Here is a 20,343-nt window from a genome sequence, read left to right on the forward strand (position 1 = left end):
GGACATATAAATAAGCACCATGAATATATAATATCCTGTGATTGATAACACTGAATAAGCTCTTCTCTATCTTGTATCTAAAAATGGTTAAAATAATTTTAAAAAAACCTGGAGATCTTCAAATTATATTTATTAATAAATGGTCCTCTTCTAACAAGGCAGGAGTTATGACTCTAATTCAACAGTATTTAAATAAAATATATTTTGATATAGAAACAAGATCTTTGATTAGAAGAAAATACAGAAAAATGTTATAAAGGAAGACAAAAAGAGACAAAAAAACAGTTCCCATATTCCTCCATAACTTAGTTTAAACATGTATATACCTGTGATAATACTAATTATCTCATACTAGATTGCGTTTGAATTAGGATGAGCTTATAATATATAACTGTAGGATCTATATAATGATTTACTTATTAAAGCTATTAAGAAAAATCCGTGACATTTCTATAAATCTACAATAAAAGAAAAAAACATGCAAAAAAAAACAATTTCACTAAACTGGAATCTTCCTGAAACCGAAAATCTCCTAGACCATGGGATTAATGAGCATGTAAAATTACATAGTAACCCTCCAAGAAGTTTTGGAGAGTACAAATAACAAACTTGTGCTGAGAGATGATAAACGAAAAACTATCCCATAAGTTCTGATCTGTGACCGAAAGAGCCAATAAAAATTATTTGAGAAATGGAACCAATCCGATCTGAAAACCAAATGAATGTTGAGTCCCAAATTTAATTTTCCCACTAGAAAGAAACCCCATAAAAACTAAACTGGCAACTGCCGTATACCAGTAATGAGGTTGACCAGCAATCTATAAATAGCCTAGTATGGACACTGCTTAAAATAAAACAGTATGGCAAAAGAAATGGCACAGATATGGTCACTTTCAACAATGTAAAGAACAGACTAATCAGCAATCTAAGTGACAACTTTCAAAGTTAACTGATTCCTAATACAGTATGACAGGAGAATTTTCAAAGCTGTTTTCTAATACATTACCTGATTTGAGATTTTCAATATTCTTTGAAATGTAGTGCCAGTGGTTGTGCAAAACAAAGGAGATTTAAATTTATTTGGCAATTAGCTATGCCTGATTAAAATATACCTAAATAATCCTCCATCTGCTGGCTTTTGAACTTTAAATAAAGGCTCATGCTCTTACATTTAACATTTTTGCTGAGAAAGACTCTTACATTTGCTCTGTCCCACACTCCGTTTTGTAACAATGTTCACATCTTAGAAACATTCTATCATATCAATTAACATAAAGGTACAAATGTCTTTGCTGAAAAAAATTTGTATAAACACTCAGCATCAATATCAATAGAAACAAGATCTTTATATAAATAAAATGTAAAGTAGGTAATGATCAGTATACAAAGTATCCTGTAACTAAGAAGAGAATAGTGATTGCATGTAATTTTAGGTGAACTCGGAAAACCCCTCAAAACCAAACTTTTTACTTCGTCCCATGGCATTTCAGTTTTGACTGTATAAAAGAAATGAAAAACACACCTGAACCAAAAAATGAACACTAATTCTGTAAGACTATTACCATGATACTTAAAAAAGCTGACTGGGCATATCACAGATTTAATTGTCTTAGCCTCATAATGATTCGTCTCAAGCATGGACAAAATCCATCAAAGTATTTAATACCAGGTACATGTACAATATGAATCTATCATAGGGTTTACAAAATATTTGTAAATGAAAAACTTGAACTGAAACTGTAACAAACACTGCCAGTGATGAAAAAGTCACTGCAATGTCTTGCTTTCCCACTAATGTGGGGTCAACAAAAAGTAAGTTACTGCTGCAGTTTCAGTGAAACACGAGAGATCAGTATACTGGAGATTAAAGCATCAAATACTTAGTAAACAATATTGTGGTGTAAACTATGTGATTAAGGGGCTTAGATCTGAAAAATATCCCTTTAATAACAATATTTCATCTTGTAATGTGTCTAAAGCATAGGGCCTATTGTCTGTTTGGCAGTGGAACTAGTACAGGATGGAAAGTGGAATGCTGCCTGCAACCATAGCTATTATTACAACAACAATAAAAAAAACACAAAAACACATGCATATCATCCTTGCAAATAGACAAAAGCTGTGCCAAATATGTGAGTGATCCAATGGAAAATATGCTGCAGTCATGACAAGTACACAGTGGCACAGTAAGAAAGTGGAGAAGTATAGAAAATATTGACAAAGCTCAAAGATGTACTTTCTGGAAAAATTAAATAACTTTTTTCTAATCACAATGTACAAAACAATTCTGGCAATATTTAAAAAATATGAAAAAAACTGTCAGACAGTTGAAATGATTATATAAAACAGGAACAATAATAAAAAATTGTAGCCTGTAAGGCAAAACAAGAGTCACTCAAAGGGATTGACATTCTACTGGCTAAAAAGAAATCCAAGAGAAGTCTGTTTCTTCACCCACTTTTCATTTCTTTTCTTTTCTTGCTGAGTACTGACATCATCTCAGATATCCTTGAGATAAGCCAACATGCCAAACATAGCAAAACAAATATTTTCTTATATGTCTTAGTTTTCACAAGTGCAGTACAAAACTCTTTGTGGTGGAGAGAAAATCACTAAACTCCTCTCGGATGCTATCAAAATATACCCATATCGCAAGTTTAATCCATATTTAACATAGAAAAAAATCAATTCATAGAACTGGCATAATGTAACTTATTCCTCAGATATATGCATACACCGAGTTTCATAAAAAAATCCATTCGAATGAATGTATATCATTCTCATAAACCATCACAGATTTTAAAAAATGAGCCAAGACAATTGTCCCCCAAAATCAATGTTAGAACGCTGACTGCCAACCTGTTTATCTGGAAACAATTCCTTTGCGTACATACAGGTCATCATGTTCAAAAACTCAATGAAATACAAAATTGCAGGCAGTGACCTTTGACTTGACCACAAGGTCAAGTAGGTCTGGTTTTCAAGCCTCATTTTCAACACCATGAACATGTTGATGATTAGGTCAGCACCAATTTCATTTGGGACCAATAAAATACTGCAAGAGCTGTTTATAGTGAAATCCAAATGTTAATGCTATCATTCATTCCAGATAAATACGGAATATTTTTCTTTATACTGTCAGGTTGTATGGGTGTTATGTTGGATGTTTGACCATTTAGAATAATCCACATTTTTATTGTAGCGCTTTGGTGAAAATCCCATGCTGATACAACCATCTATTCAGAAGAAAAAGCCAATAGAAGATATTCTAGATAACAGACAAGGCAGCTATTTTGGGCTGTTCCATTTAAACATACAAGGAACCCAGGGAAGGCAGTTTTAAAAAAAAATATATGCCAGGGTACTCTGAGTTCAAAGAATTCATATTAAAATGATATGAAAATTCTAAATTGCATCCATGGGTGAGTACCCCAAAGTACAAGTGCCTTCCCTGGGTACCATGTCTGCTTTACTGAAACAGCTCTTAGAACGTTCAGCGAACTTCATTTTAGTATAGAATCAACTACACACTGAAAGGGTTTCAGTGAAAACCCTATCTTGACACAACTATCTTACTGAGAGATCGATAACCATTCAATAGGAGAATTATCGAAAACAAGATTTTCATGAGGGCCACTGTGACAGTCATATCAACACTTTTTTCATTCAGGAAGAGGAAGGAGCCTTAGCATTATTTTCAAGACAGTCATGGTTGTGGCCATGCTAAATATGAAGTTGGTACAATTTTCATTTTTTATCATCTAAATGTCCAGGCCCATATATATATATATGTATATATATATATATATATATATATATATATATATATATATATATATATATATATATACAGAGAGAGAGAGAGAGAGAGAGAGAGAGAGAGAGAGAGGGAGAGAGAGAGAGAGAGACTGTTTGCAAGTGGCAATAACATGAATTTCAAGATGTTCAGTGGCTTTTGATTCTGGGATGAATGCATGTGGAAATGTGGAATTGATTTGGTTTGGTGTAATATGGCACTGAAATATAATAAACAATTTATTTATTGCAAAGGCAATTGGAAAAAGTGCTTTGCCCAAGGACACACCAAGCTAGACAACATGGGTGGATCCAATGGTTGGATTTGAACCCATCCCCTTTCAGTTACAAGTCACAATGGTTCCTGTCTAATTTACTTGCCTCTTATAACATAAAAAAGAACACCATATAACTATTATGCACCCCAATAAAGTTTCAGGCAATCTTTTCAGTAGTTTAGGTGAAGTACCAATAACAAACAGGCAGGTAGACAGTTGGATGCTAGCTACTGGTTGGAAAACAAGCCATTGCATCAGCTTTTCTTGTCTTTGACCAGTACAGCTAATAAAATGGCCCCTTTGGTCATGATACTGAATGTCCATGGGGAAACATTTTCATTCAGGACCAATTAGACAGTGAAAGAAGAAATATACCATGTCTATGCAACTATCCATTCAGGAGGAATAGCAACAAGGTTTTTTAAGATGACTGTAGTGGAAGCTATATTGAATGTCTGAGGGCACTATTTTGATCCAGGACCATTTAAACATCATGTCATCTTTGAGTGGAAAACCATGTCAGTAGTAATAAAAATATCTTTAAGATGGTCATCATGGTGGCGTATTAAATCTTTCCAGCAAACATTTGTGAAATACTAAGGATAAACCACAGATACCTTTTTTTTCAAAAAGGCAGTGAACAATTGAGATATTTTTTTAAAAACAGTTTAAATATATGTAAATTACGTTAAAAAATACTGTAACTTCTTGTTGTAAACTTAAACAACAGCATGTGCTTAGCTACATAGTAGCTGTCTCTTTAGTCCTGTGTTTTCAAGGTGTCATGTGCCTGTTTTGTTCATTAAGCTGAGTATTTTGGCAACAATGCTTCAAATGAACACAGCAGAAACTACAAACTGAAATTAACCGCAACTGATAGGAAACCTATTTTACATCATTATAATTGTAACTAGAGTCAAATACACTTAATCAACTGCCAACAGAACAAGCGTTTTAACTGCTTTAACTTTTCGAAACTTCACAAAAATTTGACAAATCCAAAAAGATTTGCATTCAATTTTGAGTTGTCCCCTTAAAACAAGTAGTTGTAAAGTTGAGGTTACTCACCTCTAACATCAATGACCCCTATGGTATTAACAGATGCCCACTATGGTTTAAATTAATGCCCACTTTGGTTTAAATTGATGCCCACTTTGGTTTGAACTGATGCCGACTTTGGTTTAAACTGATGCCCACTTTGGTTTGAATTGATGCCGACTTTGGTTTAAACTGATGCCCACTTTGGTTTGAATTGATGCCCACTTTGGTGTGAAGACATCTGTGCATGTGCTACATTTATAGGGGTTGTTTCTGCAAATCTTTACAATGTTTTGGGCTGTCATGTTTTATAAACTAAAACAATAAATTGCTGGCTTTAGTGGCAGCTACTTAAAAATGTGTACCTATTTGGAATTATAATAACGTAATCTAGGTAATCCTACCGTTTTTTATAAAATAATTACAATGTATAGTTTCTGCATTGCTTATCTGAAGTCATATGAACCCAATACATAGTGAGAATGTGTGTGTGTGTGTGTGTGATTTGGATTTTTAACGTAGCTTTAACAATTTTTTAGTCACATCACTACGATGTCTGCAGTGTGACAGTTTATAATGATGTCTAGCAATTGGGCATCATGCCACAGACATGTAGCATGATGTCCCACCCAGTCACAATATCCTGACACCAGGCTGACCAGTCCTAACACTAACCTCTTAATGCTGAGTGCCGAGCAAGACAGCTGTTAGTACCATTTTTGTAAGTCTTTGGCCAATACATAGTGAAATGACCAAATACAGGCACATAAACCTTAAACACCCTGCTCCACATTTCAGAGACGATACCTGACTTTTTTTCTGCTACCACTGTTCATAATGTGAGATTAATTTTCAACATAAAATTGAAGAGAAAATAAAAACAGGGATAGCTGGGCTATAAAGTAGGGATGCATAGGGATTCTGAAAAAATAGAAGGAAAAAGTAGGAAAAGAAGGAAAAGTGGTTGCTGGAAAGGCTGATCACTGGATGTCCAATTGACCCCATTTTTGTTCAGGACCAATTAGACATCATAAGAGTTATAATAGTGAAAACCCTACATGGCTTTGACATATTCATTTGGAGCTCTGATAAGATTTTCAAAATGGTTGCCATGATGGTCATACTCGATGCACATCAGTGACATTTTCATTCTGGACCAACATAAAAAGTTTTTTAGTACAAACGCCATGTTGATATTATCATCCACTCAAGAAGGATAGTAACAAGATTCGTTAGATGGTTGCCATAGGAACCATACTGGACATCAAAAGGTTATCATTTTCATTTAGAACCAGTTATACTTCAAGATGAAAGTGTGTAAAATTGCAATCCTTCCAATAGTGTAGCAGGAAGATGATAACAAATGTGTGCTAGTGGATAACAGACACAAGACAATGGGTAAAGGAATCAGGTGGATAACAGACACAAGACAATGGGCAAAGGATGCAGGTGGATAACAGACACAAGACAATGGGCAATGTGTGCTAGTGGATAACAGATACAAGACAATGGGCAAAGGATGCCAGTGGATAACAGACACAAGACAATGGGCAAAGGATGCTAGTGGATGAAAAGCCATCGCATTAGCTCATCTGGTCCAGGACCAGTAAAATGAAAACAGATTCAATTCAGTTAAATCAAACCCACAACCTTGATATATTGTAGAAATATGAAAATTTGTCGCTTACAGCAAAATGATAGGCATTACAAATAGGAAAAATAATAGCTAATTTAAAATGATTAAAAATATATAACCAGCATGATACAAATAAGTATCATTACCTTGTGTGCATTATAATTACATTAAATATATTAGTCAACACTAAGTTATATAAAAATAGAATGAAACTGAGCAACATTGAAAATGCAATTGCTACAATTATGCCATTAAAGGGAAGTAATCAGTTCTTACAGTTATTCTACTTTGGATTTCTTAAAGTTAATCTACTTTGGATTTCTTTACATTAAAGAGTAATAAGAATGCTCTTGGTCAAATGTAGTCTCAGCTGAGAGCACATCATCAAAATATGTATAGAAAGAATCCTACTGATTTGGGAATTAAGGTAAAGGATTTTGTGATTGACCACTACAAATCATTTCCATGCAATGAGGATTGCTTCATATACCTTCACAAAACATAAAAAGGCTGGTTTCCCAATGCAAGAAGAATAACATATTGATCTTGGAGTCAAAAGGTCAAATGTGAAGGTCTTGCAACCAACCAACCAAAAACATGGATTCTGCACAATTTTTTTAATAGTTCTGTTTGACATGCCATCATCAAACTTTGCAGGTGGGTTGCCTTATCCAATATAAAGAAGCCTTATTGATTTGAGGGATCTCAATGCCAAATGTCAAGGTCACCATGGAAGTAAACAGTTTCCATGCAGTAACTTCAATTCAATGTAATGCCAATTCACCTAAACCATATGGTGCCCTTGATGATAACAAGAAACCCACTGTCCAAGGTATTGGAGACCTGTCACAGAAAAATATGCTATTACCTAATAAATTTAGTTCAAATGAACATACCTTCACTAAGGCTTTACAGTTAAGTTGTCCTTGATGAGACAAAGTTTGAAGATTTTAGGATTACAGAAGTCATGGTCAAGATTACCACGCAACATAACAAGGCAGGTACTGGGCAAAGTATGTACTGTTTGTGATGGTCTCACTAAAAAGCAAAAGATGCTAAATGCATCAAATCAGTTGATTGCAGGCCCTAATGAGCTGAATATTAGATCATGATGTATGGTGTGCATATGTTTGCTCCTAGATGACGGCTACAGAATATACACAGCCAATCACAGATGCCCTTACATAATTATACTCTGCTTTTGGACAGGAATTTTGATAAAAATTCTGAACATTTGCTATTTTTAAACAGAATAACATGTATATTATTATACAGAACAAATCAGGAGAATTTAGATGTAATCCAAATACCAGTGGTATGCGTATTTTAATACAGATCTGCTATCTTTTATCTGATGTGGCCATCTCACAAATACATACTTTCGTTTGCCAATATCCACAATGGTCAATATCCATGAAAGAAAAGACAATGTCTCATCAGGATCTCAAACTGTTTCAAATAAGCTTTAAGTGACAAAACCAGGTGAAGTAAAATTCTATTTCTTTTAAGAATTGTCAGTAATATGAAAAATTATAACAGTAAAATCATTTAACAAGGACAGGAACTACCACTTCCTGGAGTTTCGTCCATATCATAGCGACCGGATTTGCGTCCATTTCTAGCTGCAGGAAACAGAGACTTGTCCACACATTTTTCCATCTGCATCATTACCATATCTAGAAGGCATTCAACTGCTTTCGCTACATTCTGCCCCGTTGCTGCACTGGTCTCGTAGTATGGCAATCTAAATGAAAATATAAATTTTGAAATTGATTTATTCACACACATCTTCTCTGCTTATAAACTTTCAAACTGGATAAACAAGTGTTCCACAGAACCTGTATCCATATCACCCACTGCATCTAACCTGCAAAACCTTTCCACTACTGTAGCCATGAGAACCGTTATACTAATGTAACCAGACTCGATTAGGTGTTGGTCCTAGATTGTTAATTTTGACTACACTACAATATTTTACAATAATGTTTCTTTAAACCTCAAGTTAACAAAGAAACAACCTTATCAGCTTATATTAATTTTCTCTACTCAAAGTTGTTGATAGCCATGCAACTGAAATGACTCCATCCTTGGCAGTCATCACAATGAATGGCCCTGTCCTTTTTTCTGACCTGCTTTGAACACAAAATGTAGTGGTCATTTTTGGGGACCTGAACTGACTGTGTTATCACCTACTAAAATCAAGAAAAATGCCAGGTTCATATGGCATCCTTGTTTGAAATGTCCAAATTTGTCTGTTTTGTGAATGCCAGTTGAGTTGACATGGAGAAAACATTGCAGGAGGCCAGAAGGGAAAAAGTCTGATTAGCAAAAGTGTCCTTCACCCGAAGGCATAAAGAGCCAAAATGATTGTAAAAACGGCAAATGATGAAACTGGCTTAACAGCATTATTTATGTGAAAGGCAAACTGGATGGACTTTCATCAGAGTTGAACTGATAGCATGGGACAAACTGAAATAAAATCCAATATGGCGGGTACATGGCAAAAATGAATTTGGTAGATAGGAACAAACTGGCAAAAAAAAACCCATAAAATTTTAAATTAAAATATAAGGTGATCTTAAAATTATTTTTAAATCTAATCAAAAAAAAAAAAAAAATCACAACATCCAGGAAAATCATTAAAGCACAAAGTTATATTGCCACTGGAAGGCAGGTCTTTCAATGGTAGACATATACACTACATCCTGTTACAAATACCAATATTATAAATTTTCAGCAATATTATACAGTGATATATGAAAATAATGAATTAAAACTGGCTATGACAATGCAAAATTTCTGAAACAATTGTGCCTCATAAATAATCAAAAAATTTAAAAGAAATATTTGTCACAATGAAAGTCAAATCAAAGGCATGTAATTAATGACAAGTAAGGCATGACCCTGTTAATTAGATACAATTTATTGGACAAATTCTTCCTTTGAGAATCTGTGATATTAATGATGGTTATACTGTTCAAAATTAGTTTTACTGGCCAATAATGTGGATATTTGCAAAAGGATGTGTTGTGTGTTGTGATTTGGATTGTTAACGTATCTTTAACAATTTTTCAGTCATATTGCTACAATGTCTGCAATGTGGCAGTTTATAGTGATGTCTAGCACTGGGGCATCATGCCGCAGACATGTAGCATGATGTCCCACCCAGTCATATTATTCTGACACCAGGCCAACCAGTCCTAACACTAACCTTTTAGTGCTGAGCGCCAAGCAAGGTAGCTGTTAGCACAATTTTTGGTTTGACTCAGTCGGGGATCGAACCCACAACCTCCTGCATCCAAGGCGGATGCTCTAACCACTAGGGCACCGGAACGGTTTTGCAAAAGGAAAACTCCCATTAATATTCCCAACATCTGGTGTTATCGACACAAACTGAAAGTTAAACACATTATATGAACACTAAACTCATGTGATGAATGACTTTTTTGAGAAGTCTTGCAAACTGAGGTAATACAGGAAAAATATAAATTTTGCCATATACCCGTATTTTTCTGCCATCTCTCGTGCCCTTTCTTCCGACACTTTTCGCTTGTCCTCCAGGTCAGCTTTATTCCCACAAAGCACAATGTCAGGGTTCTCACAGTATGCATGCGTCTGAAGTTGTGTCAACCAGTTGCGAATATTAATAAAAGACTGTTCATCTGTCAAGTCAAACAGTAACAAAAATCCCATAGCATCTCGGAAAAAGGCAGTTGTCAAACTCCGAAACCTGAAAATGATAGTTTGTAGTAACTTATAAGCATGTTCATATTCAACAACATTTTCCTAAAACTGAGTCTGCTAGTATCTTTCACTCAATATATATGGTGAAACACCTCAAAAGAGAAAACCCTTTAGACTACCCAAACATTTCAGTAACTGAGCTTTTGGTTTACTGAGGTTTTGCAGATGCAAAAAAAGTCTTTATGTAATGTGATGTGAGAGAGAGTGAGAGAGAGAGAGAGAAAGAATGAAAAAGAAGAGAGAGAGAGAAATGGAGAGAAAGAGAATGTAATCGAGAGCATCACATTTTTGCTTTTTTTCTTAATTAAAAACATTTAATCAAGAATTGGCTGAATAATATATGTTCATACCGAAAATCATATCCTGTTATAGAAATAAAGTCCTTGTTACAAGAAACATCTGGGGGCCCCCAAGTGGCTGAGTGGTCTAAAGCGTTCACCATTACTGATCACTACCATCTCACCTCTGTCTATGTAGGTTCGAGTCTCGGATTCGGCCAATGTGGGTATGTGAGAAAGCTTGCCAGTAGCTTCTTGTAGATAGGTGGTTCTTTCCAGGGTTTTTCCAGATTCTTCCTCCACCAATTATACTGGCTGCCATGTTTATCCTATCTTGTGCTGAAAAATGGCGTTAAAACCCCACAACAGCAAGAAACATCTGAGGAATCAGATACAGTAATTTCATAACTTAAAGTTCACTAGATTTCTGAATGATACACCACAATGTTTAAACACTCTGTTATTCATAATGTTCACAGCTCAAGATCCTAGTTTGAAGAAGGTATGGAGCACTGTCTTACATCTTTAAATTTAATATGGCCTGTATTAATGTCTCCATTTCTTGTGCCATAATCAAATAACACTCATCTGTAGCAATTGTGAAGTTAATCACTACATAAAATCTAAAATCTTATAGAGTTTGTCATTGAATGAATCTGACTTTTAGAATACCGCTTTGTCAATCTGTGTCAGCAATGCATTACAAAGATGGCCAAATGATAATAAAGACCTGATATTTAATAATAAAAAAAAAACAAGCAGATAATTTTCTATTGATCAAGTATACAGTCACAAACAAACAAACACTATCATTATAAAATGGATTACTTAAATGCAATGATTAGCCTAAATGCTGACTATTTTGAACAATGTAAATACTTCAGATTAGCCTACTGAATGCCCTAATCTGCACCAATTTTGTACAGCAAGTAGTGTTCTGAACTCTTGTGCCCTTCAGACATATTCTGAATCTTGTCTCATACATAAGCCCACTACAGCACTTGCTATCCAAAGTTAATCTGTTCCACCATACATCAGGAATTTAACATCTAAATTATATTTCCAAGTTTGAGTTGAGTTTTGGTTAAAAGATGTCTTTCAAGGATAAAATTGAAATTTAGGATTAAAATTTGGTATGTAGACTTGAGGGATTTTGGTTACGTGGGGAAAAAAGGATGATACTAAAGAAGGAAAATCGGACTTGATAAAAGATTCAGTCTTGAGCAGATTCTGGTATACTGAGGATTTAGTCTTGAGGACTATCGCTGTACATTGCACTTTATACAAACATTACAGACAATTATCCCATGAGACCACAAGACCAGTCAATAATTGAATGGTGGACTTATCATCAGATAATAAAAATTTGCCTAAACTTCGTCAACAAGTGGGATGAGATAATCATTAAATATGGGTTATCATACAGTAAACAGTCTGTATGCATGTTTAGAATTTTGGACAATTCAGGGATCACCCTGCAGAACATGGGAATACTCACAAAACCAGATGACATGGGCATTTCTCAAACTGCTCAAGGCATTTCCAGATTTGCAAATTTGGGGCAATATGGTAATTCTAAAACTGTAAAGCCCACACCTGCCAAAGAGATAAGATATATGCTTCTAACCTGCAGCCTTTTTAAATGTCATAAAGTTGAATATAAAGCAAAGGCATCCATCAATAAACAACCACCACTCCACAGATTACTTACATGACTGACAATAGCTGTGATTTTTTTTGGTTTGGTATTCCTTTGAAATCTGCTGCAGTCAGCCCATTAGGCTAATATGCATTGGTACAGTATACAAAGTGGAACAATCCAATTCATCTGAAGTTTTATAATTTGAGAAGGCATGCTGAAGAAATTCAACTTATTACACATTGGTACCATTCATGAAGACATTTAAGCCATCTTTACTAAAGATTATTGCTAGTTTATGATCAGTGGCAAGATTTCTTTCAAGTCAGATTTTACTCCATACATAAAATGAAAATGTAATTATTCCACTAGTGGGAATGCCAAAGCTAGATGGGTGGACCTTAATTTTTAAATGCACTTGTCAAAAACTCATGGATGAATGAGCCACTAGCTTAACTCAATTTCAAAACTCATGGCAGACTGTGTGAAGCTCAGGGGCAAGTGGAAGCATTTCACACCATGCAAATACTTTATCGACAGCAGTTATTCTTAATGTATATGACATCTGTTGCATAGGGCAGATGCAGAAAGGGCATTTTCAATGCTCAAAACTTTCAACAAGATCTTCAGGGAAGTATGAACAACAGTACCACCCAGTCTCTAATAACAATAGTACCATCCAGTCTCAAATAAAAACAGTACCATCCAGTCTCTAATAACAACAGTACCATCCAGTCTCAAATAACAATAGTACCATCCAGTCTGTAATGAACAACAGTACCATCCAGTCTGTAATGAACAACAGTACCATCCAGTCTCTAATGAACAACAGTACCATCCAGTCTCAAATAACAACAGTACCATCCAGTCTCAAATAACAACAGTACCATCCAGTCTCTAATGAACAACAGTACCATCCAGTCTCTAATGAACAACAGTACCATCCAGTCTCTAATAACAACAGTACCATCCAGTCTGTAATGAACAACAGTACCATCCAGTCTGTAATGAACAACAGTACCATCCAGTCTGTAATGAACAACAATACCATCCAGTCTTTAATGAACAACAGTACCATCCAGTCTGTAATGAACAACAGTACCATCCAGTCTCAAATGAACAACAGTACCATCCAGTCTCTAATGAACAACAGCACCATCCAGTCTCAAATGAACAGTACCATCCAGTCTGTAATGAACAACAGTACCATCCAGTCTCAAATGAACAACAGTACCATCCAGTCTGTAATAAACAATAGTACCATCCAGTCTCAAATGAACAACAGTACCATCCAGTCTCTAATAACACCGCCGCTCCGGTGGCCTAGTGGTTAGAGCATCTGCCTTGGATGCAGGAGGTCGTGGGTTCGATCCCCGGCCGAGTCATACTAAAGACTTACAAAAATGGTATCAAACAGCTACCTCGCTTGGTGCTCAGCATTAAGAGGTTAGTGTTAGGACTGGTCGGCCCGGTGTCAGGTTAATGTGACTGGGTGGGACATCATGCTACATGTCTCCGGCATGATGCCCCGTGCTATACATCACTATAAACTGCCACACTGCAGACATTGTAGCGATATGACTGAAAAATTGTTAAAGTTACGTTAAAAATTCAAATCACATCACATTATATCACTCTAATAACAAAAGTACCATCCAGTCTCTAATGAACAACAGTACCATCCAGTCTGTAATAAACAATAGTACCATCCAGTCTCTAATGAACAACAGTACCATCCAGTCTCTAATGAATAACAGCAACATCCAGTCTCTAATGAACAACAGTTGGTTGGTGTTGGTGTTGTAGGGTTTACGCCATATTTCAGCACACGATAGGCTATACATGGCAGCCAGTATTAATGGCAGAGGAAGAACCTGGAAAAAACCCAGAAAGAACCACCAACCCACGAGAAGCTACTGGGAAGCTTTCTCACATACCCACATTAGCTGAATCCGAGACTTGAACCCACGCAGACCGAGGTGAGATGGCAGTGATCCGTAACGGAGAGCGCTTTAGACCACTCTGGGCCCCAATGAACAACAGTACCATCCAGTCTCTAATGAACAACAGTATCATCCAGTCTCAAATGAACAACAGTACCATCCAGTCTCTAATGAACAGTCTCTAACGAACAACAGTACCATCCAGTCTCTAATGAACAACAGTACCATCCATTCTCAAATGATTGTCAAGATCAACTGTAATAATGCATCACCTTCAAGCCTTCCAGTGAACTAGTGGATCACCAAAGTCAGAAACTAAAGGTTAATACAGTATTCTAAAAACAGAAACTTTGTATATCTTTTATTTATTGTCTGTGTGACAGTGATTATATGTATGTGTGTTGATGACATATGATGATAAGTCTAACATCTATCGTTTGTTTGGAAATGTATTAGATGCTTCATGGGGAATTTTCTTTGATTCAGATTAGAATCTCTCATCATTTTCTAAAGCCTTATATAAGTAGATGACCTATTCTCAATTATATGATGTTACTTATATGTGTCACACACACATACCCCTACCCCATAACACACTTTTCAAGAATCAATTATATGATGACACTTACATGGACACCTACCCCATAACACACTTTTCAAGAATCAATTATATGATGTCACTTACATGGACACCTACCCCATAACACACTTTTCAAGAATCAATTATATGATGTCACTTACATGGACACCTACCCCATAACACACTTTTCAAGAATCAATTATATGATGTCACTTACATGGACACCTACCCCATAACACACTTTTCAAGAATCAATTATATGATGTCACTTACATGGACACCTACCCCATAACACACTTTTCAAGAATCAATTATATGATGTCACTTACATGGACACCTACCCCATAACACTTTTCAAGAATCAATTATATGATGTCACTTAATATATGGACCCCTACCCCATAACACACTTTTCAAGAATCAATTATATGATGTCACTTACATGGACCCCTACCCCATAACACACTTTTCAAGAATCAATTATATGATGTCACTTAATATATGGACCCCTACCCCATAACACACTTTTCAAGAATCAATTATATGATGTCACTTACATGGACACCTACCCCATAACACACTTTTCAAGAATCAATTATATGATGTCACTTACATGGACCCCTACCCCATAACACACTTTTCAAGAATCAATTATATGATGTCACTTACATGGACACCTACCCCATAACACACTTTTCAAGAATCAATTATATGATGTCACTTACATGGACACCTACCCCATAACACACTTTTCAAGAATCAATTATATGATGTCACTTACATGGACCCCTACCCCATAACACACTTTTCAAGAATCAATTATATGATGTCACTTACATGGACACCTACCCCATAACACACTTTTCAAGAATCAATTATATGATGTCACTTACATGGACACCTACCCCATAACACACTTTTCAAGAATCACCTCCCACCGACACTGTTAACAAAATTTTTATAGTATTGATAGAATCTAGAGTGACTCAACTGAATGTCCATATTGGCTAGCAATTTTCGTGTTGATTCTGTTGCGAATGTGGCTTTTGTGATTATTCATTTACTTTTGGAATCAATGGTTTTGCCAACATATTGAAATGGCACAGATCTTGCATGTCAGAAGTTAGATTGTATTATTGTCTCGACATCCTAACTTCTGACTGATCGTGTAGTTAACTCCTGTCATTGAACTTCTGAAAGATTTGGTCTTTGGCATATGTTTGCAAATTAGGCAACACTTGTCTTTGCAATGGTATATTTAGCCCACCAATATACTGTACAACTCTTTGGTTTTTCTTTATTAGGTTAGTTTTCCTGATGATTCATGTTCAGTATGGGAATTGATAACTATTGTGAGTGAATGCTACAAAAAGAGTACAATATTAAAATGAAAGGATTTCCAGTTAAATTGGCAATATTTATGCAATTATTATAAATTATGTGCAAATTTGCTTACTTCTGTAGGCTGAAGAGGAAATTTTTTCGTATTATACAGGAATGACAAAATAACTTTGTAAAGAAATGTGTCAGAAGTTTGTGTATAAATTGAGAATGAAAGTTATTATTACAATTTGTTTTTATTAAATTCACACATGACAAGCAATGTATTCTTTTTCATTTTGTTCTTTCTGGGAAACGATAAGCGCAAGGAGTAGAAAAATATCCAGTAAAAGCAAACAAGAAATGCCAAGAGAGAATAATAAACATGAGTCCCTCAAAGGGATGGATGTTCTAATATTTGAACAGAATTTACAACAATTTAGGACATGACATTTTCTTCTTTTTAACTGCTTAGTGTTGAAACAATCTCTGATATTCTTGTGCAATGAGATTTTAAATTTATATCAGTACAAGTTTTATTTAAGGCAACTATACACCATTACAGGAATTTGGGTGAAAACACCATGTTGATGTATAACCAGTGATTTAGAAGAATTTGTTTCCAGATTTAACATCTGTTCAATGTGGCTGTCAGATCTGCACCATTTTCATTCAGGATCAATCAGATATCACAATCTTCAGTTGAAAACCCCATGTTGATACAACTTTCCATTTAGGATGTGTAGCAATACAAAGACCTTTAAGATGGCTGCCACAGTAACTAGAATGTATATCTGATAGGTATTTGGTACCAAACATATATCACAATTAGTCTTCAGGAGAAAAGCCCATGTTGATAAGACTTTCCATTTAGGAAGTGTAGCAATCTGAGACCTTCAAGATGGCTGGCATAGTAACCAGGCTGTATATCAGATATGTATTTGGTACTAACCAGATATCACAAGTATTCAAATGAAAACAAAATGCTGATATTTCTTGCCATCTTGGTCGACTTGTGACAAGATTTTTAAGATTGTCACTATGGCTGCCACATTAGCTATCAGATGACTGCTCAGGTGGCCAAGTGGTTAGAGCATCTGCCCCAGATGCAGGAGGTCATGAGTTCAAACCCCCGCCTAGTCATACCAAAGACTTATAAAAATGGTACTAACAGTTGTCTCACTAGGTGCTCAGCATTAAGAGGTAGTGTTAGGACTGGTCGGCCTGGTGTCAGGATAATGCGACTGAGTGGGACATGATGCTACATGTCTGTGGCATGATGCCCCAGTGCTAGACATCAGTATAAACTGCCACATCTCAGACATCATAGCGATATGACTGAAAATGTTGTTGTTGTTGTGGGGTTTAACACCATTTTTTAGTACACAATAGGCTATGCATGGTGGCCAGTGTTAATGGTGGAGGAAGAACCCGGGAAAACCCCGGGAAGAACCACTGACCCACGAGAAGCTACTGGCAAGCTTTCTCACATACCCACATTGGCCAAATCTTAGACTCGAACCCATGCAGACAGAGGTGAGATGGCAGTGATCTGTAAAAGACAGCGCTCTGGACCACTCAGCCACTCAGGGCCCCCTGAAAATTTTGTAAAGCTACATTAAAAATCCAAATCACACACACAGATTTCAGATAAGACCAGCTAGACACACATCATAAATCTCCCAGCTAAAAACCACAAATTGATATGCTTTTCCGTTTTGGATAAGTAATGACAATATTTTAAAGATGGACACTGTTCAGGAAATATTTAATGTCAGATCAGCATCATTATCAATGAGGACCAACAAGGAACTGTAGAAAGTCTTTTAGTGAAAATTCAGTGTTGATATGACCATCAATTCAGATAGAGTAGCAATAAGATTTTTGAGACGGCCACTGGGGTGGCTATACTGAACATTCAAATAGAACATTTTCATTCAGGACAAACCAGATGTCATCTGAAGTCTTTTGTTGGTGAAAACCCCATGAAAATATGACTTTCCATTCATGAGAAAAAGCAATGACAAGGTTTTCATTCTAGCTGCTGTCATGACCATACTGGATGTCAGATCTGCACTGTTTTCTTTTGGACCAGTTAAACCTTTTGAAACGTTTCATGGCAATCCTCCAAGTAGTGTAGGAGGAATCTGAGAATTTTATTCCAAAAGGATGGATTGAGTCATTCTTACTTTCAGTATGTATGAATCAGGTCTTGGGAAACCCATACAAAATAATGGGCATGTCTGATAGGACTGATTTTTTGACTGATTATAAAATACTCAGATCTGGCAGTTTATTTGTTTATTAAAATAGTCCAATTATTAAAATAAGCTTGTCAATTTTCTCTGCAAATTTTATGAAAAGTCTATTTACAGTATAGAGAAAACATTTTAAAATTTGAAAAAATTAAATTTGCTACTTCTGGTGTCCATGCTGTCTCCATGTTACAGACTGGATAGGTTATTATTGCTCAGGTAGATGCAATGTATGCATTTGAATGGATCTTTATTTTTGTTTGTCAATGTATATACATAGCTTAAGGTAAAGCCCAACTCTATTAGACATAAAATCAAGGATAGAAGGAAATTTTTACACTCAAGCAGTATCAAAACTGGCATTTTTGGACCAAATATTTTGATTTGATACAATTTATCACAGAAATTTTTTAATAAATGGGATCGATATAAATGAACTATTTATACTACATGTACAGTATTACAGGTGATATACATGAAGACATTCAATACACGTTGGTTCAATAATGTTCATCATTTTGTAGAATCTGAATACACATACCTTTAAATGGAGATTATTCACTTTATTTGGATTGTCATACATACATAATCTGTATAATTTTCATGCCCTGAGCAATTCATATAGCAAATATGTGGATGTTGTTGTTGTTGTAGGGTTTAACGCCATTTTTCAGCACATGATAGGCTATACATGGCGGCCAGTATTAATGGTGGAGGAAGAACCCGGGAAAACCCCGGAAAGAACCACCGACCCACGAGAAGCTACTGGCAAGCTTTCTCACACAAATATGTGGATGAAGTCAACCTAAATGTGGAATCCTGGACAATATGGACTGAATGTTGTTCACTGTAATGTTAAAAAATGAGCAGGAAATATTGAGAGCAAAAAAGGTACTACCCTATTATTTGAATAATAGACACAATGCCCTCTTTTCTTAACCCCATTTGGTACTTGGTCACCCTTGCAAAACTTTTTGGTTTTGGTCATTTAGCACCATTTTTCAGCATATGAGAGGCTTTACATGGCGGCCAGTATATCTGATAGAGGAAGAACTCAGAAAGACCTCTGGCAGAAACACCAACATATGGGAAGCTACTGGAAAGCTTTCACACATACCCAAATTGGTTAAACCAAGACTTAAACCAACATGGACAGAGGTGTATTAAGAATTTTTTTACTTAATAAGTGATACTTCACTGTTTTAAAAAATATGCCCTTAGTTAATGGATTACAAAAGCAATATTTGTAAATGCCAACTACTTAAATCTGGACAAAACTGCAACTGTTTCAGTCAATATTACTGCAACATCCAACATTATCAAAACTGTTCAACAGGTTTGTGGACCTTGTACTTCATGACACAGGAAATAATGGTGATCAAATTCTACTTCTAGGATCTTGAGAACTGTTGGATGGTTTGGCTAGAGCTCAGATGTGGTTGGCCAAGGTTGTACCTGGCCTCTTCTACCAACTTTACAGTCTTCACTTTCATTTTGTTACCAGTGTCAACACCGCTGTTGTGTACTGCTTGTAACAGAAGAAAACTCACGAAACATAAAGCTGTGTACTGGAAGAGGTGACAAGTTTAAAGATTCTACACAGAATGCTGTCCTGACTGATTTTGAAATAAGTGCAATGTCTACTGTCAGAGATGCATTATTGAGTACTAGAGTAGCAAGATGCTACTTCCAGATATCACAAAGTGTTCTCCACAAAGTTAACAAAATTGGAATAAAAGTCAAGTATGAAACCAATGATTTATCATTCAGTTAGGTGTCTAGCAGTGCTCGCCCATGTTGCAGTTGATGATGTGGCTGAGGCTTTTGATATTTTGGC

The 20,343-nt window shown here is 35.7% G+C and overlaps 2 protein-coding genes across 2 annotated transcripts in view; one reads left to right on the plus strand and one right to left on the minus strand.

Annotated features, from left to right (window-relative positions):
* The window catches only part of LOC149794078 (uncharacterized), a 177,209-nt gene that overhangs the window by 31,168 nt on the left and 125,698 nt on the right, over positions 1-20,343 (plus strand). The window lies entirely within an intron of this gene.
* Positions 114-20,343, minus strand: part of LOC149794080 (ras-related protein Rab-27A-like) — a 46,874-nt gene continuing 26,644 nt past the window's right edge. The window contains exons 5-6 of the mRNA XM_089968028.1: positions 10,250-10,477; positions 114-8,491 (exon numbers count right to left, since the gene is read on the minus strand). Of these exons, the coding sequence (XP_089824154.1) occupies positions 8,296-8,491; positions 10,250-10,477 (424 nt within the window). The 3' untranslated portion in view covers positions 114-8,295. The remainder of the gene's footprint in view (positions 8,492-10,249; positions 10,478-20,343) is intronic.

The sequence above is a fragment of the Sinohyriopsis cumingii genome, chromosome 8 (genome assembly GCF_028554795.1).
Source record: "Sinohyriopsis cumingii isolate HCF-2022 chromosome 8, ASM2855479v2, whole genome shotgun sequence".
In the NCBI taxonomy this organism is placed as follows: Eukaryota; Metazoa; Mollusca; class Bivalvia; order Unionida; family Unionidae; genus Sinohyriopsis; species Sinohyriopsis cumingii.